General features: G+C 48.8%; 1 protein-coding gene across 1 annotated transcript; it reads left to right on the forward strand.

Moving 5' to 3' along the window:
• Positions 1–17,549: 17,549 nt before the first annotated feature.
• DRD1 (dopamine receptor D1) lies at positions 17,550–20,296 on the forward strand. Its single transcript, XM_027775890.1, has 2 exons — positions 17,550–17,824; positions 17,930–20,296. The coding sequence occupies exon 2, from the start codon at positions 18,398–18,400 to the stop codon at positions 19,736–19,738; it is 1,341 nt and encodes a 446-aa protein (XP_027631691.1). The 5' UTR covers positions 17,550–17,824; positions 17,930–18,397; the 3' UTR covers positions 19,739–20,296.
• The last annotated feature ends 214 nt before the right edge of the window (positions 20,297–20,510 follow it).

The raw sequence follows: 20,510 nt of genomic DNA on the forward strand, positions 1-20,510 counted from the left end.
TCTCCTTCTCCCCCCTTTTGGGATTTTGGGCATACACCCATGCCCAGCATGTTTTTTAAGCCAACAGGTCTGGACTCGAATCACATGGTTGGTCATGTGGGATCTAGCTGCCTTAACCGCTGTGCCACCAGCTGGCCTGACTCTGGGTTTTCAAGCTTTGTGATGCAGATGGAGGTGGAAGCAGGGCTGTAAAGGGATAGGTCAGACGTGAAGCCGCCAACAGTCCGTTCTTCCTTGATTCAAAGTGATTCATGCAGTCCCGGAACCGCGTGAGGTTTGCTGAAGGGTCTTGGCTCCCATCCTGGGAAGCTGCAAGTTCATGGGGGGATTTCTCACTCCCCCTTTCTCCCTCTCTCTGGTGAGGGCATGTGCCTTATGGCAAAAACTTTAAAAGAAAAAAAAAATATCTGAGCTATTTGTAGTAGGACAGTGTTTTGAGGGATTAGCTGGTTAGCTGAGAGACTGATCCAGTCCTGACTCCCTCCCGCCCCTTCGAATGATTCCACTGTTCTTGGCTAATTTTCTCAATGGAAAATCGCTACAAGCTCGAAAGGAAGACTTCAGGTTCTCCTAACTCTAGACTCAATCAGTCCTCAGAAAGGGGAAAAACGCTGACCGGAGACAGATGTTTGAAAGGAATACCCCCCCACGCACACTTATTCATTCCCTCGCCCCATCCCCCTTGGTCCACAGGCAACACCTCCAACGTGCCACAATATCTCCTTAGACTACAGGTGACGTTATTTTGCACACAAGGTTTTAAGTTACAGAAACGGCTTTCTTTTTGCAAATCTCACTTGTATTCTTACTATTTTCGCTCATTACTCAGTTTTCAACATCTATTCATTAAGATGTATTTACCTACTAAGATGTAGCTTTTCCCTCTTTTTTCCTGATAAAATTCCTTGGTTAGGGTCAACGGGTGGCATGGTGGTTAAGGGGGCTTGGTCTCTCACATGACCAACTTCACAGTTTGAGTCTTGGTCCCGGAGCTTGAAAAACATGCTGGGTGCATGTGTGTGCATACCTAAACTCCTGAGAGGAGAATAGAGAAGGGATTACATTGTGGCTATTTTCCCTGGGGGCAGGGGATGATTTCTTATTTTCCTTTTCTTTCTCTCTCTCTTTCTCTCTTTCACTCTGGCAAGTGCGTGTGCCCTATAGCAAAAATGAAAAAAAGGAAAATTCCTTGGTGTAGAGCCACCACATCCACTGCTGCACGAGGCACCTTCCACCTCTCAGACCGTTACTGCCCTTTGTGGTTTTAGATTTTTTCCCATAGGGTACATGTTCTCATTGGAGAGAGATGAAGTGGTCATCCCGGGGGGTGGCTATGCTGCAGTCCCTTCTCCTCAATTCTCATACCCATGTGCCCAGCATGATTTTCAAGGTGCCAGGTCTGGGACTCAAACTGTGGTCGACCATGTGAAAATCCAGAGCCTTAACCACCATGCTACCTGCTGGCCCCATGATCCTGTTTGATAGACTCTAGGAACATGTATAGGGTTGCATATGCGCACACACTTACGTAATGGCACCGTCAGAGAACTTTCCAGAACGGTGGACTATCTGAACACTCTCCAGCCGTGGGCAAAAATGCTTCTATTTCTTCACGTCTCACCAAGACTTGGTGTTAGTGCCCTTTTTGAATTTTGCCAGTCTGTTCAAAATGGAGTACTGTATTGTTGCTTAGTTGGTGTTTATTTGTCTTTGAAATAATTTGGCAATCTCCCATCTACTGTTAGGATTTCTTGGTCATATTTGTTGCCTGTGTTTTTCTAAGTTGAGTTTCCCCTTTGTCACTTAGCAGGTGTCCCATGCTGCTGGAAGCATTACGGATATCTCCTCCCAGCCTGTCACCAGGATGTTCACTTTGCCTATAGTGTCTTTGTTGCACAGAAATCTTTAGTGTTGACGTAATTAAACTCATTGACTTGTATTTCTTATGTTTTGAGCTTTTGAGGTCTTGTTTTAGAGGGCGTCCTGCAACACTAGGGTGTAACGTGATGTTCCAATGTTTAGCTCTTTTGTTGCATGTTTCACATGTCACGTTTACATCTTTAATCCTTCTAGAACCGAAGGTCTAGTCTAAGACCTGTCTAGCATTTGTATGTAATGTGCTATAGGAATTCAGTTTTATTTTTCTCTGAAGAGGGAGCCAGTTTCCTCCGCATCGTTTCCTAAACTGTGGATCGGGTGATTTACAGGTTGTAGGGATTTCCTCTTTCACAGACAGGAAACAGATGAATCACTGGGCTGAAGGAAGAGGAGAGCAGAGGGAGCGTGTTCAAGGCCCAGACATTACTGTGCTCCAGAGAGAGCAGACGGGCGGATACTACCCTGCTTCCCTGAGGAGCTCTGCCGCGAGTCTGGGAAGGCGAGGCCTTTCTCCATAGAGATTCTCAGGCTCCTGTACGGGGTATGAAAACAGAGCTAGCAGGTCCCGAGAGCCCTGGCAGACAGGTACTAGGGACAGATACACAGAGATCTCTCTGAATAGATCAAAGGTCAAATGGGCCCTTCTACTGTGCCTGGGAGCTGCATGGAGGGGAGACCCTCCATGTGAACCTCGAATGAACTACGGTGCTCTTCGAACTTCCCAAATGATGAGGGTTTGAGAGAGCGCTTTAGCTCGGTGATGGAGGTCACGCACGCTGTTGGCTGAGGAGCAAAGTTCGACCACGCTTCTTGGTTACCCCGCCTTTGTCTTGTATCAACCAGCCTCAAGTCGGAACTAAACTTGCCAGTCGATTGGAACTGAAGACTGGCTTGAGGGTACAAGAGCTTTGAGTGAAAAATCAATGAAAGCATCTTGTGAGGATCAAGGGCCTCTGAAATTTATGATAAAGAGTATCTAGAACTCACCTTCGTTTGTAAGCTTTGTTCTGCACATCTTTTATATAGTATGTGTTGAGTTGTCAGGAAAGCCATGACACATGTTTGCATAGAAAAATGTAGAAAAATGTGTCATGACCTCCCGACAACCTGATATATGTGTATGTGTGTGTATGTGTATATTGCGTGTATATATATATACATACATATACACACACACACACACACACGTTTTTCCAGGGTCCTGGCTGTTAAACATTTAACCGTGTACCTCTGGGTCAAGTCCTAATCTTATCTGGGTATCTGTCCTCCTCCCTGTCACCCCAGGGTGGATCCCGGTCACACTGACTGCTGCTTCAGTCTCTCTCCTTGCCCATAATTTCCCTTCAGTCCTGGCCAGTGAGACGTGAGAAGAAATCTGCTGGGGCTGCTGGGAGAACTTCTCTTGCTCTAAAATGAGACTTCCCAACATACATGTTTTTGTGGGTGGCTGGACTTTGTGATGCCTGGAATTGTGGCAGCCCTTTTGGTGCCACTAGGAGACCTAGTAGAAGATAAAGCCACATTCTAAGGATGCCAGAGTGATCGGATGAAAAAGCCCTTGTCTTTCACGGCCATATTGAACAGCCTGATGAAGCAACCTTAGAGTAGTTCTTCCTGGGAACTTCTTTTTTGGTGAGTAAAATATGTCCTCGTTGTCTGAGCTCATTAAGCTGGGGTTTCTATTGCATGCAGCCAAAATAGGCTCACTGATTCCCCGGGCATGCACGTCATTTTTGTGCAAGTTCTTAAGTAGTTGCCTCTCTGTATCCAACCCAGTTTGCTCTGCTCTGCTTTGTGATTCTAGGACTCTGCAAATCACATTTTCATTTTGCCAGCTGGCTCTGATGTAGGCTTTGCCAGTGGGGGCCTAGGGAGGGACGGGAAAGAGGGGCATGTCCTTCCTCTTTGCTTCTTATTCTGTTGGCCTCACTCCAGCCTTGCTTCTTCATCCCACGCTCTCAGAGTCAGCCTCATCACAGTCCTTAGGAGACGCTGGCACCCACAGGCCAGCAATGTGATGAGGGTCCCTGTGATTCTTGGTTAGCTGGCAGCAACACAGCTGTCGGCTCGCCTGTCCCCTCAAAGGGGTGAAGGGACATGTATTTGAAGGACATGTAGAAGAGGCATTTTCACACAGAGAGTCCCAGTCATCCTGATAGCATTTAAAAAAGTAGTTTTCTATAGGGTGCATTTGCTCACCAGAGAGAGAGAGAGAGAGCAAGAGAGAGCGAGAGAGTGAGAACACATGCAAGAAATCACCTCCTGGGGGGATGGCCACACAATCCCTTCTTCTCCAATATTTTTTTTGGGATTTCGGGCACACACACACATAGGACTGGCGTGGTTCCCAAGCCACCCCATTGGGACTGGAAAGTCAGAATGTTCAGTTGGTATGTGGGATCCAGCCACTTTAACCACCATGCCACCTGCTGGCCCTAATCCTGATAGCAATTTTTTTTTTAAAAGAAATTTTTGCAATAGGGCATATATACTCACTGGAGAGACAGAGAGAGACAGAGATATAGAAAGCAAGAAATCACACCCCAGCAGGGATGGCCATGTTGCAATCCCTTCTTCTCTATTCTCCTCTCTGAATTTGGGCATGCATGCACACATGCTCAGTGTGAGTTTTAAGCCACTGGGTCTGGGACTCGAACCGTGGTTGACTATGTGGGAATCCAGTCACGTAACCATTATGCCATCTGCTCGTGCCCCAATAGCATTTTAAAATTGACATTATTGAGGCATAATTTATAAACATATAATACACAATTCACAGTAAGTTGTTTAGTTCATTGAGTTTTGGCCAATACCCATTAGTGTTTCTCCCATTACAACCAAGGCATAGAATATTTCTAATGTTCTAAAGACCCCCACCTTGTGCCTTTTTGAAGTCAAGCTGCCATCCCCGACAACACTCATATGCTTTGTGTAAGCTAGCCTCGCCCGTTCTAGACTGCCAGACAGATGGCGTCACTGCAGCGTGCGGTGTTTGGTGTCTGGCTCGCTTCGCTCAGCCCGAAGGCTGCGAGACCTGGCCCTGCCATTGCGTGCATCACCACCACATCATCCCTTGGGATCGTCGGGGGTACTGCACTGTATGAATCTGCCACAGCTTCTTGTCCAATTAACAGACAGAACTTGAAGGCCAGCTTTTTGGAAGGTACTGGAATGGGGTTTTAGATTCAGAGTCTGCAGGGGCTGACCCTGCTGTTTCCGGGCCATCCTGAGGCTGACTTTGGGGGTGTGTGTGTGGAGGTGGTGGTGACTGAGCTGCTCTGCCCAGAGGGCTCTTTCATGTAGAGGTGGCCCCTGAAATTTCCCTGCCTCATCTTAGCTTCCTGCTTTGTCAGGTTTTCAGCGCAATCCTGACAATGCCCGTGTGAGGTGGCGGGGTTCCAGGGGAGGACATGAGGTCAGGGAGGGGAAGAGCTTGCCCAGAGCCAGCCAGCACCGTGAGGCAGGGCTGAGAGGGGTGTCCAGGTTCTGCTCCCCAGACTCTCCCTCTGGTGACATGCTCACTGTCTCCTACCGCACCCCATGTGGGAAGGGGTCCGTAACGTGCTTAATTCTGCTTGTGAGTCATCCTGGCCACTCCTGGCCGAGGCATAGTATGGAACCTACTTGAAAAAAGGGCCTCGGGTTTGCTTGTGGTAGATAGGTCGGGAGGGGAAAATTCATACGTGGTTTTTGAAGTACATCGCATACTTTCTCATACTTTTAGAAAGGACCTTGAATAAATAAAAATCTGTGAGCAGCTTCTCTTGTGTGTTGTCATTAAAACACTCCAGACTTTCAGTATTTGTATTTTACTGTGTGAAGATGCTGATGGTTAATTTGCAGGCAGCTGGGAAAAAGTCTGGCTCTTCTGAGCGATTTCTAGCAGATCTGTAGCTAGACTCTTAACCAAAGCGCGGCCCGCCAGGTGTGTATGTGATATTTTCATGTGGTTGCACGCTGCAAAGGCCTACATCTAGGGGAAATGCCACAGTACAGTGGCCCGAGCTTAGAAAAATGGGTTTGGACCTACATTCTGTCTTCCCTGCTGAGCGGCGCATACGTGCCCTTGTGACTCGCGGCACTCTAGCCAGTATCTTGTCACTCTCTATTGCAGACAATAGGGTCCCTTCTCCTCCTGTAAACAGAAGAAATTTTGTTAGATTTTGTTAGATAGTTTGCAAACCTCCAGAGGTTTTGAGGAACCAGGCCCAGTGCCGTTGGAAGAAACCAGTCATCCTGGGGACTGTTCTAGAAAAAGGAGTGCTGCTGTTACCACCTGCCACTGAACACCTGGGGGAGGCGTGGTGGGGGAGACTCGGCCACAGAGCCCACCAGGTGAGCTTCTCATCTGCCACCAGCTTTACTGTCCATTGCTCAATGATCTGGCAGGCCAGACCAGGCCACACACCTGTACCCACACTGCACGGGAGTCTGGGAGATGTGCTCTTTAGCCTTCGTGCTGTACGGCCCCAAGAGGCCAGATAGAAGCGGCTTGGTACGCCTGCAGGTGGTGTGGTGGTTAGGGGCGCTGGACTCCCACATGGCTGACCACGGTTGAGTCTGGACCTGGCGGCTTGCTTTCTCACTTTGTCTCTTTCTTTCTCTCTCTCTCTCACTTCCCTCTCTAGTCAAATTAAAATAAATTAAAATATAAAGTTAAGTAAAATAATTCTTAAAAAAAAAAAAAAGAAGGGGCTTGGTATGGTTGCTGAGAAAGTCAACTTTCAGCATCTGCCACAAATACTAGCCGCCCCAACCTGACAACGATCCACACCCAGGGCTGCGTCATCCCTTCAGGGCCGAGTCTCAGAGCACCATGCTGAGCCTGTTTCCTAGTTGGTAAAGTACGGCTGAAATTCCTCCATCACAGCGTGTGATGGGCTGCTTGGGTCTCCCTTCAAGACAAGACAAGACAAGACAAGACAAGACAACACAACACAACACAACACAACACGAGAGAACAAGCAAAAAGAACTTGCTGCTTCACTGCCATGGAGAGAGTATAGTTGACAGCATCCATCTGTTAGAACCCTTCGCTCCCAAGCAAAGCCGTGGTCTTTCTAGGTAGCCATGACTGAGCGTGCTGGGGATATGACATGTGTCTCTTCTGCTCAGGGCAGGGTGAGTGTGACGGGAAATCGTTGCTCCGGAGCTTCCTATCGGTGGAGCTGGCTGAACCCGTCAGCTCTGTACCGTGTCCTTCCCTAGCTAATGCTGCTTCCTTTGCTTTTAATCTTTTGCAGGCACCCTCCGCCTTGCCCCCTGCACACACACAATAAATCCCTGTAGTCCTAGTTGTGTCTCGGATATCTGTCTCTCCGGGGACCCAAAGAACATGTAGGGCTTTGTGAAGATGAAATGAGGCAACCGTCCATGAAAGCACTGACTAGAGCGCTTAGTACTCAATTTCCATAATTTCTTCCTTTTCTTTTTCACTCTGTGTCTAAGCCAATAAAAAATGCCATCACTTCCACCTTCAAAAATGTACCTGGAATGAATCTGTGTCTTCACCACCCCATTGCTGCCATGCTGGGCCAAGGCACCATTGCTTCTGGCCTTGTATAGTTTTCTAGGGTGTGTAACAACGTGCCAGGAACCGCATGGCTTTATACTGCAGAGATGCGTTTCGTCTTGGCTCTGGAGTCTGGAAGGCTACGGCCAAGGTGCTGGCAGGTTGGCTCCTTCTGTCCTCTTAGCTCATGGCTAAGTTTGCAGATCACCTCCGGGGCGCCTCGTTCTCTGCAGACGTCACCTCACTGTCCGCCTTCATCTTCCCCTGCACACTCGTTGGTGTGAATCTGTCTCTGAACTTTGAGTTTGTTTTTAAATTTTTAGCTATAGGGTGTGTGTGCTCACTGGAGAGAGATAGAGACAGACAGACAGAGAGAGAGAGAGAGAGAAGAAAGTGAGATAGAGAGAGAGAGGGAAGGAAAGTGAGAAATCACCTGCTAGGGGAAACGGCCACTTTGCAGTTCCCTCTCCTTCATTCTCCTCGGGATTTTGGGTACACACACACACACATCTGGCGTGATTTTCAAGCCACCAGGTCCAGGACACAAATTATAACATTGGTGTGTGAGATCCGACTGCCTTAACCTCCTTGTTACCTGCTGACCCTGTATTTTCTCTTATTTCTTCTTACTAACTTTTTAAAATAGCAATTATTATCATTGCAGATTGTAAACAAACCCATCCCCACTTAGAAGCTCTGTTGTACGTCGTGCGTGTGTCCGTTATTGAATGAATGCTGGCCACTGAGATGACGGAGAGCTCAGGCTCTGCAGTCAGATGACATGCTGCGTGAGCCCAGCCCTGACCCTTATCAGTGGGTGAGTGAACGGCCATTCCTGTCCTCCACTTTCTTCCCACTTCAAAGGACAACAAAACTTTTATCAGAGTAGGCCCATAGAGGGCACTAAAAAACACCGATTCCTTTCTCACTTGGTTGCTTTAGTAGTGCTCATTATTTTTTGGTGTGCTTCATTTGGCACATCTGAGCAGTGACAATAATCTAACACTGAACTTGCTGCATCAAATACAAAGCAATACTTTTATACTGGCTTTGATTTGGAAACCCCATCCACTTGAGATGGGCTGTGTTTTGCAGTAATTTGCTCCACTTAATTAATTTTTAATTTATAAAGCAAATCATCTAAAGTAAATGAATGTAGTTAGTGATCTCTTGTTAGGAAGCCCATCCCATATGCTTTAATTAAATGTGCTCATTTTGGCTTCAAAAAACAACATCTGTTGATACACTGCTCTGTTTCAATTCATGAATTTATCTTTTGTGACTTTAAGAGGTTAAAATAATTGATTGTCTAAAAAAAAATAATGAGTCCTGGTCTCAAATCACTAAGTATAATCTCTGGCCTTTGTGTTTGATGTGACAGTTACTCCGATGCAGGGAACACCGGCCATCCTCCCTCCAACATGCAGAAATGGCAGTCTTTGGAGTTAGGCCCGGGCGAATCTCCGGCTCCATTGTCTTACTTATTCTGTGCTTTGGACAAATCCCTTTCCCTCTCTTAGTCTCCATTTTCTCTTTGGTAAAATACAGACTTTGTACAATTTCCTCCCCTAGAGAGGATGGTGTGATCTACTACATCACGGTCGAGTCAGGGCCAGCACAGGTTGGTGGCTTCTCCTGGACCACAGGCTGTGGTCATGCCACCTCGGGGAAGTACATTGGAGAGAAACCCTCAGAAAGTGAGTGTGCTGTCAGAGGCATGCTCAGGCTCTGAAGGGGCTGGATGGACAGGTGACCCTGGGCTAGGGGTCAGGCACAGGTGATGACAGTGCATCAGGGGTGTTCAGCAATGGCAGATGTTCTTTGCTCTGTAGAATAATTTAGGGACGCTCCCTGTTAAGCAGATAGCTACAGCTGCATTTTGCAGAATGTCAGCATTTCCATTATTGTTCATTGGCAAAAAGATGACCGTGGGTGACTTAGGCTCAGAGAAGGGTTGACTGTAAGGACAATGGGGAGCTCCCAGGCTGGAAAGGAGAACCGATCAATCAGGCCTTACATGGAGTGTTAGAAACACTGGATCTTTGTGGCCAGCTGGTCTCATGGTGGTTAAGGCACTGGACTCTCACACGGCTGACCATGGCTCAAGTCTTGGACCTGGTGGTTGAAAATCATGGTGGACACATGTGCACGTGCGGACAAAATACCAGAAAGAGAATGGAGGAAAAGGGATCGTGGCATGGCTATCCTCTTGGCAGGTGATTTCTCGCTTTCCCTCTCAATGTCTCTTTCTCTCTCCAGTGAGCACACATGCCCTATGGCAAAAGCTGGAAAAATAAATAAAAGGAAACACTGCATCCTCAGCAGCATGAACGGACAGATTGCTGCTCTGGGGGCTGTCATCTCATAGCTCAGCTCAGAACGCCTTTTCCTTTCATCGTGGTGAGACAATGTAAAATTTACCACTCGGCCTTCCTGGTCGTACAGTTCATGGGGAGTGAGAGCAGGCACTGTGCAGCTATCCCGGCACCCACCAGCAGGACTCTTCCCACCTAGCCAAACTGAGCTCTGTACCACTAGCCAGTAACTCCCCCTTCATCCAGACCCTGGGCACCACCGGGGTAGAACCCTCATAAAAAAGCACACAGACATGGTTTGTTATCTGTTGCTGAGGGTATGTGTAGTATTCTCAACTGGACAGAACTGAGGTGTATATCATGCTGGGTAAAGTCTCTTTAAAATTAAAAAAAAAAAATAAAGGAACCACACAGGGCCAGGAGAAGGCATAGAGGTTAAGGCACCGGACTTCTATGTGGTTGGCCACGATTCGAGTCTCAGACTCAGCAGCTTGAAACTCATGCCAGGCACGTATGTGTGGTTGCCCAAAATCCTGAGAGGAGAATGGAGAAGGGATTGTGGTGTGGCTGTTACCTCTGGGGGTGATTTTTCACTTTCTATCTCTCTGACAAGCACATGCTTCCTACAACAAAATTCTCTCTCTATTTCAAAAAAAAAAAAAAAAAAAAGACCCACACTATATCTATCCTATTGCAACTGGCTTATTTCATTTAGCATAAGGTCTTCAAGTTCATCCAATGTAGTGGCACGTGTCAGAATTTCCTTTTTAAAAAATTACGAAAAATATTCTACTTGTCTGTATATACTACATTTTGTTCATCCATTAACCCATTGGTGAACACTTAAATAGCTTTTGGCTATTGTTAAAAAAAATGATAATTAGGAACTCAATAGGCTGCAATGGCTCCAGCGCTTCGGGGTCCTGTGTAAGCCAACCAAAGTCAGCTCAAGGTGAATGATTATCATCCAGGAAAAGCAAAACTTAAGTTTAATCCATCGAAAACTGTTAACCTCTAACTAGAGACTAACCTCTAACTCAAGACTTTCCACTTTAGCCAGAATTATATATATATATATATATATATATATACTATATATATATATATACATACATACATATATGTAATTTTTTAAATTGCCGGTAAGAGAGACCTATCTGGTTGGAAGTAACAGAAGTTTCTATGGTTAACCTAAGCAAAAGACAACTCGTGGAAAGGTAATACCGACAGGAGGAAAAGCCATAGAGGAAGGCTTGGGAATGGAGAGGGAAGAAAGTACCCAGACTTCCTGGAAGCAGGCGTGTGTGGACGCCCTCACAGCGGCAGTCTGGTCCGGTTGGTGCTGATTGGATAGTTCATTCAAGTATTTCCAGTCTCTGTCTTTCTGTCTCAGATTCAAATCTCATGGAGAAAGCATCTAGGCAACCTGTCTCAGGTCATGTTTACCTTCTTAGCTAGAGAGGGCCAGGCTACCTCATTGGAGTGCCAAGATGTAGTCCGTAAAGAACAGGGAATTCTCCCCAAAGCATCTGGGATGCTTTTTACCAGAGAAGGTGAATGGATGTGGGTAGCAAAACCCAACTAATGACCACTTGGCAAACAATCTTTGTGAAGATAAATGCTCTAATCTGTACCCACCTTACTTGATGTTTCAAAGACTGGATCTCATTTAATCTTCTCAATAACCTCGTACGATAAATAATGATCATCATGCATCTGTTACTGCTCACCTGGGCTGTCTGGTCCTCACAGCCCACTGCACCTCGGCTGTATAGCCCACTGCACCTCGAGGCTGTCTGGCACTCACAGCCCACTGCACCTCGGCTGTATAGCCCACTGCTCACCTGGGCTGTCTGATACACACAGTCCACTGCACCTCGGCTGTATAGCCCACTGCTCACCTGGGTTATATAGCATACAGCTCATTGTATATGTGTTTGGTTGTTAACTGAAATCTTATGCAATGCATGACCATGACTTAGTAGTTTTTGTATTTTCAGGGCTGGAAAATAAGGTCAGAAAGGTAAAATTTTGACTAAGACAGATGGACGTTAATGGTATCCACACTCAAACCTAGGTCTGTGTGACTCAATGTTCCTTCCACTGTCACTCAAGCCACTGTCTCACAGAATCAGGACACCTGGAGCTAGAGGGTGAGCATGAACAGTGATTATATTGTAATGACAATATTGTAAGAACAACTGGTGGAGACGGAGCAGGGAAAAGCTGTGCCTGGCAAATTCTCTTGTAAGTTGAAGGCTACTCCTGGGGTCCTTCAATCATGTGTGTCCCATGGGCCCAACAGACAAATTAGCATCTTTTCTTTCTCCACGAAGCAGTGATTCCCAGCCTTAAGAGCCTACTTCAGTAGTTTTTTCTGCCAAGACTCCCCTGGGTTTCATGTTTTATATAAATGACCTAAAGGAGACTCTCTAAGGTGATTTAGAGTCTATAGTTAGACAACATAAACAGTTTGGGGAATTACCTCATCTTTCATTTTAGCTTAGTTCATGATTTTGCTAGTAAGTGCATTCATTTCTTTTCAACAAAACTGAAACTCAAGGCAAGTCTCCGTTGTGCTGTGGCAAGGGCGTACACCAAGCCCTGGAATCAAACTCTGTGATGTTTGCTCTGATCACTGTGCCGTCCCTAGCACCTAGAGTAACATCTGGCCAATAACAGGCACTCAAAGCAGGACTTGTGGAATGCGCGGCAATACCCATCACCACCCCATCCTTTATCAGATACCTGGCTCTGACCATATCCTCACAAGGCCAGGCCGGGCCAAATTGATTCTATACATTTCTCAAGACTGAGGGATTCAGATGAGGGGAGAGAAAACTGGAGCTGTAGCGGCAGGTGCAGTCAGGGCTAGATCTGGTGGCATGGAAGGCCTGAGTCTTGATCCAGAAGCAGTTTAGGAGGGGAAAAACCTGAAGAAAACAAGTATTACTGAACCAGTCTCCAACTATCCTTGCCTGCCTTGGTTCCTTTGCCTTTTTTGGATTCAAAATCTAAAAGTTGAGACTAGACTAACATCTGAAAGCTGAGATATTTCCTGATCTTTGCTTCCAGACACGATGGAGTAGCAGGGATTGAATTTACCCCCCACATGAGCAACGAAGAAAATGAATGAAGGCTATGGAACAGTGGTCTTCAAGATACTAGAAATGGGCAGCAAAGGACAGTGGCCCCCAAAGGTGGGAAACAGGTGAGAGGAGCCCTGTGACTTCTCCAGCTTACCTCCTCCAGGGAATTTCCAGGCCATGGTGCAGTGAGGGAGAACCAGGCAGAGGCTAGCAGACTCCTCAATGTGACGAGACAAAACCAGAAGTCCAGGGAGACCAAGGCAGCTACAGGTCACAGAAAAGAGAGAACTCCAGAGATCTTCAGGGTCTTCTTTGAGTATTCAGCGGAGAACTAACCAGTGCACGAGTGTGAAAAAATATGTTTGAGAATCAGCAGAAACAGTAGCTGTCCCTCACTCAGGGCTAGGAACAGTGCCTGTTGCCATCACATGAATCAAAAAACCTCAGTTCATGGGGTATTGGGTAAAAAACACAGAAGAGCCTTGCTTCAGCCATACATAATAATTAGCCCCAGACAAAACAATAGCCTGGTCCTACCTAACAAATGTTAAATGAAAGATTTGAAAGAATCCAGTTGTTTCCAAGTAACTTAAATATGTTCTAGAGCCAAGTTCAAGTGCATTTGTAAGACTCTAGAAAGTATCTAGCATCTAAAAAGATAACATTCATAATGTATGACATCCAATAAAAAAATCAGTAGTTGTGCCAAGGATTAGACAAACATGACTGGCAATGAGAAAAAACTGAACTGACACAGAAGTAAAAATTAGCAAATACAGACATTAAAATAACTTTTGAAATTATATTTTATATATTCAGAAAGTTAAGTAGAGAATGAGAGATGTAAAAAAAAAAGACCCAAAGTGAACTTTCAGAGAAAAAGACTACAAAATGTTATATGAAAAATGCACTGAAAGAGAGTAACGACAGGTTAGACTTTGCAAATGGAAAATGTAGAAGACACACATCTTACACATATGCACTTATGTGCACATTTAGACTTACATGTATATATGTATGTATGTATTTATGTTTTCAAAAAGGCTCATGAAAAACGCATATAATGAAAAACTATAAATGAATTTCAAAATTTTTTACTCCCAAATAAACCTGCAGTTTAACTCCATTTTCCCAGGAACTTTTTGAAGTACACACACACACACACACACACACACACTAAAACTTCGGAGGCAATCATACAAATATAGAAAAAAGGAGATAAAAGGGAGTTGTAAGAACTGCTCAATTAAGTCCGTCAAAGGCAGAAAGAGAAAAATGACAAAGGGACCAAAGCACAGAAGCAACACACTACGCATACTATCTCTGACCGCTCCCAGGAGTGGTAATACTGATTTTTACACTGTTAGATATTGAGGCCAGTGGTGGTGCAGTGGTTGAGGTGCTGGACTCCCACATGGCTGACCAGGGTTTGAGTCCCAGACTTGGCAGTTTGCTTTCTCTCTCTCTCTGCCTCTCTCTGGTGAGTGAACATCCCCTATAGCAAATTGAAAGTAATGATAATAACACATAAAAGTAAATAAACAATTCTTTAAAAAATACAATGTTGATTTTTGAATTGTATAGTAACTGTAGGAGAGGAAAATAGGACATAGGCTCGCCAGTCTCAGAGCTTTGCTTAGTCAAGGTCAGCTAAACTTTCTCTCTTTTGACTAAAACCAGAAACAACCATTCTGGGTATAAAATCAGTTTTAATCATGCTAAAGCCTCCTAAATGAGTTATTTGATATTCTTGACAGTTTGTTTTATTTATTCTTTTATGAGATTAGGTCCCCTACTTGAGAGCATGTCTTCTGTAGTCATTGACTTTTGTTTTAACATGCTACAAATAAAAATTGTTGAAAAGCATCATTTCAGCCTCCCCCTCCATGCAGCGCATAAATCACAGTAGCTTAAAAGACATACCAATTTGGGAAACAGAGGTGCCTTTGTGCTCTCATGCTAATACCTGCCTGCATTTGTATTTGTTACTAATGTTTGTGGGGAGATTTTGATAGAATAAAATGGAAGGCTTTGTTTCACCTCGTCTTCAAGGTGAAACATTGGGAAAAAATGCCAGCCTTTAGTGACACTGTAAGTTCCCCTGAAATTCACACTCTGCAAAAGCAAAACCCTGAGATGGAAGTGGCAGTTCACTCTCTTCCTGTCCACCCAGCACTAAGGTTCAGAAGTCTATGCCCGAAGTCTGCTCCCGAGGGGTCTCAGGTATGTTTCGGAGTTACAGAACCACAGAGGAATTGTCCAGCTCGTTTTTCTGGCGAGGGGAAGAACTACCTGCAGGTATTCACAGCTTCATACCCCCTTCTCTGCCTGCTCAGGGGGGCTTTCTCTTTGCTGGCTGGGTTTTCGGGCCTTTTCTGGGTGGCAGCTAGGGGGAAGATTGGGTGTGTTGCCTCCGCAAAGGCAGAGACTCAGTCGTGGCGGGGGAATTCTCCACCACCACACAAGTGATGTGTGTTGATGTGCCCACCCGGACCTGCCAGGTTACTTGGTTGAGAAGACACAGATGATCATGGTTTAGTTTACAAGAATTTTAGGGATTATTTTTTCCCCAGCAGAGAAAAAAGAAAATTTAGGAGCTGCTGGGTTGAGAGAAATGAGGGTAGGAGAGGGACACAGGAAGCCAGAATCACCCCCTGGGGCTGGTCCTACTGCAATCCCTTCTTCACCATTCTCCTCTCGGAATTTTGGGCACACATGCACACACACCAGGTGTGAGTTTTAAGCAAGACCTGGAACTCGAAGCCCCCTGTGGTTCTTAGTAACAGAGAAAGAAAAAGATGAAACAGGATCAAAACGTTTGGGATGGCTGACTTAAGGAGAGTGATCTGAAAGCAGAGCCCAGCCCAAGGCGCTGCAGGAATGTGAGTCTCGGTCATGGTTGTGGCAGAGGTTGGGCCTCTGACGGTCAGTCTGGGGACACTGACGGTGAGGTCACTAGTGGGAGGGCCGCCCAGGGCACCTGGGTAGTAGTGGTGTTCTTCCGTCTAAAACCAAGGTGCAGTTCAGACGGACCGGTTTCACAAACATTTCTAGCCCTGAGGTGGTGCCTGGTTCTCACGGGGATCAGACCGCTGCGTTTTAAATGAGGCGGGGGCGTCCTTGCGGTGCAAGGCGAACTAGGTCCTGTTCTGCGGCCAAGCCCTGCGTAAACAGTGTCTCATTGAACACTGAGCAGCGGTGTCAGGTCCTCAGGGGGAGACACCAAGCCCCGAGGGGAGAGCGGGCGCACGCCAGGCCAGCAGTGGCAGGGCAGGGCCAGGAAGCGGGCAGTGCGACCGCAGAGCCCCTCGCGTGTTCTTCCCACGGCAGAGGTAGTGCGACGTCCGGCCTGGCCGGCGTTAGTCGGTGACCTGGGCGAGGCCGGGGACGTGCTTCGGCAGGAGGCCTCGCTGCCTCTCCTCGCCCTGCTTGCATCCGGTAGGCAGCTGCGGCCGCGCTCCGCACTCGCCGTCGGAGGTTCAGAGAACGCGCAGCGGCGGGGTCTCGGTACGCTAGAGGCACGGAGGGCCCTGCGTTTTCTGCTGCGTTTGAGAACCGGAGAATTCCCTGTAGTTCTGAGTCACCCCTCCGACCCTCATTTTCCACACAGGCAAAGTGAGATTGTTTTACGGGGCTCAACGACACGGGGCGCGTGCCTGCACTCCCCTGCCCAGGGAGCCCCAGTCTGTTCCGAGTGAGGCTTGCGTCTCGCTCCCCCGCAGCCCCAGCGCTCGGCACGTCCTGGGCGCACGGGAGGACACAGACGGTTCAGGGCCGGCCGAGCTCGCGGACGAACTTTCCATCCGCTCACGAGGTGTTTTCAGGAGAGCAGTCCTGAGCGAGGACCGTTCCGTTTCCGCTTTCCTGTCCTAATCCTCGCGCACAGCGAAGGTCGGGTCGCGGGACGGGCCTCCAGGGGGAAACCGAGGCGGTGCGGGCGAGGCCGCCCCCTGCGAGGGCGCAGCCGGGGCTTGGGAGGCGGTTGGTGCCGGCAGAGGGCGCCCGGGGCCTGCGGAGCGCGTGGCGCTCGGGCTGGGGCGCTCGCGGGGCGCCGGGCACAGGCTGCAGTCCCGCGTGGACCGCAACTCGGGACGCGTTGGTCGCCGGTGAGTAAGCTCTGAGCGGCGCCGCTCGCCCTAGTTGGGGGGCACTTGGCGGACAGCGCGAATCGGCGCGGGCCGGCTGGCCTAGTGGTTGGCATTGACCGGAGAGGGGAGGGCCCCACCTCCCAAAGGGCTCTGGATTCATCTTGGGGTTGACCCCCAAAGGCACTGGGTGTTGGGCGGAGCACTGCAGGCGACTCAGGCTTCCTTGAGGTCCTGGCGTCAGGATGTGTCTCGCCAGCCCTGAGCGTGCTGCTGGGTGCGCAGCGGTGGGCGAGGTACCCAGTGAGGGCAAGGGCGCACCTGGACGTCCCGATCCCTTTCGCTCGCGGCACCATTCAGCGAGCCACGTGCGGCTGTCGCCCGCAACTCTGCCTGTCAAGCGAAGCCCGTCCCCCAGGGCAGGGGAGGGGCGCGGAGGCGGGGTGGGCTGTGCCCCGCGGGAACCCGGCCGACCGTGCACTCGGTGCCAGCTTGGTTCTCACAGGCTTCTGAGCCGTAGCGGGCGGGGCTGCAGAGAGGCGCAGGGTCTTGCCCAGAGGGGCGGAAGGCTGCCCGAGGGGCGCCCCGGCACCCAGCTCTCCGGGAAAGGGAGCAGAGAAAAACAGCTGCCCAAAGGTGCCTAGTCCTGGGGCGCCCTCTCCCACGGGTGCTCCGAGCGCCCGGGATCCCTTTTCCTGGGTTTCATCCGCGTTGAACTCTCTCTAGCTGTTCGAGGCAGCGGAGCGGCACCGCCTCTTTGGGACCCTGGCTGGGAATCCCTTTCCCAAACCCGTCCTTGGCGATTTTTGCGCGTCGGGAGCAGAACTCGGCTGCGCGCGGCGGATTGGACTCAGGCGTGAGTCCCGGGCGCTGTGGCGCCTCAGCTCCTGGCCAAGTCCGCTTTCCGAGCTCCGGGGGCTTTGGGAGAGACGAGCCCGAGGCGAGGTGGGTGTCCTGGCTGGGCTCGCCCCGCGGGTGGTGGGCGAGGGTGCTTCTGCTCCAGTCTCGGCTCACCACCATCGTGTTTTCCCTTTGCTTTTTGCTTTTTAGGGCGTTTGGAGAGCCTTTGAGGGCTCGGGAGAGACACATGCATTTTCTGCTGCGTTTCAGGAGGGTAGAATTCCCTGTCACCACAGGAGAGGCAACAGCCCCGAAATGTGACTGCGATTGGCGGGTCGGCAGAGGCCTGGCAGTCTCTGGAGTGATGGCTTAGAGTATGCGAAAAGGCCAGTGCTTTCCCTGGGGAATTCAGGGGCCAGCTGGTGCTGGTGACAGTGACCTGGAGCAAGGCAGCTGGAGGGCCGGTCTGGAGAGCAGGACGGTCCTGCCGGGGGCTGACTTGGGCTGGAAGGGGAGGTTCCTGACCCTCGCAGATGGGGTGTTGATGAGGTCCTCCACCAGGGACCGGGGACTGCCGGGGCTGCCTGGTGAGTGACGGCTGCCATCCTGCCCGAGCCCTGCCTTCTGCTTAGGATCCTGAAGGGGGTCGGAGCCCCGGATGTGCTTTCCCTCCGGAAGATGAGGACTCCCAACACCTCCACCATGGATGGTGCCGGACTGGTGGTGGAGAGGGACTTCTCCTTCCGAATCCTCACAGCCTGTTTCCTGTCGCTGCTCATCCTGTCCACCCTCCTGGGGAACACGCTGGTCTGTGCCGCAGTGATCAGATTCCGACACCTGCGGTCCAAGGTGACCAACTTCTTTGTCATCTCTTTGGCTGTGTCAGATCTCCTGGTGGCCGTCTTGGTCATGCCCTGGAAAGCGGTGGCTGAGATCGCTGGCTTCTGGCCCTTCGGGTCCTTCTGTAACATCTGGGTGGCCTTTGACATCATGTGCTCGACCGCGTCCATCCTCAACCTCTGCGTGATCAGCGTGGACAGGTACTGGGCTATCTCCAGCCCCTTTCGGTACGAGAGGAAGATGACCCCCAAGGCGGCCTGCATTCTCATCAGCGTGGCGTGGACCTTGTCTGTCCTCATCTCCTTCATCCCCGTGCAGCTCAGCTGGCATAAGGCAAAGCCCACAAACCCCTCCGAAGGGAACGCCACTTCCCTGGGCGAGGCCACAGACAACTGTGACTCCAGCCTGAGCAGGACGTACGCCATCTCGTCCTCCCTGATAAGCTTTTACATCCCCGTGGTCATCATGATTGTCACCTACACCAGGATCTACAGGATTGCCCAGAAGCAAATTCGGCGGATCTCAGCCTTGGAGAGGGCAGCCGTCCATGCCAAGAACTGCCAGACCACCACGGGCAACGGGAAGCCCGCTGAGTGCTCGCAGCCCGAAAGCTCCTTTAAGATGTCCTTCAAAAGAGAGACCAAAGTCCTGAAGACTCTGTCGGTGATCATGGGGGTGTTTGTGTGCTGTTGGCTCCCTTTCTTCATCTTGAACTGCATTTTGCCCTTCTGTGGGGCCGGGGAGACCCAGCCCTTTTGCATCGATTCGATCACCTTTGATGTGTTTGTGTGGTTTGGGTGGGCTAATTCCTCCTTGAACCCCATCATTTATGCCTTTAATGCTGATTTTCGGAAGGCATTTTCAACCCTCTTGGGATGCTACAGACTTTGCCCTGCAACCAATAATGCCATCGAGACGGTCAGCATCAACAACAACGGGGCTGTGGTGTTTTCCAGCCATCACGAGCCGCGAGGCTCCATCTCCAAGGAGTGCAATCTGGTTTACCTGATCCCGCACGCTGTGGGCTCCTCCGAGGACCTGAAGAAGGAGGAGGCAGGTGGAATAGCCAAGCCCTTGGAGAAGTTGTCCCCGGCCTTATCGGTCATATTGGACTATGACACCGATGTCTCTCTAGAGAAGATCCAACCCATCACGCAAAATGGACAGCACCCAACCTGAGCTCCAGAGGAATCCTGCCTGCCACACAGGCTGATCCTGAAAGCTGGCGAAGATTGCTCTGGGCTGCTAGTGAGAAACTAGGTTACGGTCAGATGCAAGGTGTTGGCGAGCCCTCTGCTGCATTTCCACACACAGCTAACTAGAATCTCCAATACAGCCTGGTATTCTGTGTTGTTCATAGTCAAGCAAACAGGGACACATGGGAAGCTACAAGGGACATATCTTTGGCTCCAAAATTGTTTTTAGGAACTCATTTTTATCTTAGGATTTAAAAAGTAAGGAAAAGAATCAACAATGAACAGCTTTACTTAAAACACACGCACACACACACACACACACACACACACACCTCTTCCCGGGAAGGAGATGAGAAGGGTTGATTTGGCTGTGTACAGACAGGGGCTGACACCATTCTAAGCAGTGTTCAGATTGTAAAGGTAGGTGCATGCCTTCGTACATTATTTCTAAAAATGATTGAGCCTTACAGCACAGAGAGGAGTTCTTTTTTTTCAGAATTGAGAGATGCTTTGTTGATATCGGTTTTATTTATTTATTGTATCATATGGATATTTTTAATTTATTATAATCTATATTTATCATATTTAATAGAATAAACTAATGAGTTGTCCGAGACCTTACAACCATATTTTTGTCCATGTAGCTAGCACTTTATAAGCCAACAAAACAAATATACAAGCTCTTGGAGATTCTAAATGCTTGTGCATAACTTCCAGAAACACAGCAAAGACCCATAGAAATTACAGTTGCGACG

The sequence above is a fragment of the Tupaia chinensis genome, unplaced genomic scaffold (genome assembly GCF_000334495.1).
Source record: "Tupaia chinensis unplaced genomic scaffold, TupChi_1.0 Scaffold000612_1, whole genome shotgun sequence".
NCBI classification, from domain to species: domain Eukaryota; kingdom Metazoa; phylum Chordata; class Mammalia; order Scandentia; family Tupaiidae; genus Tupaia; species Tupaia belangeri.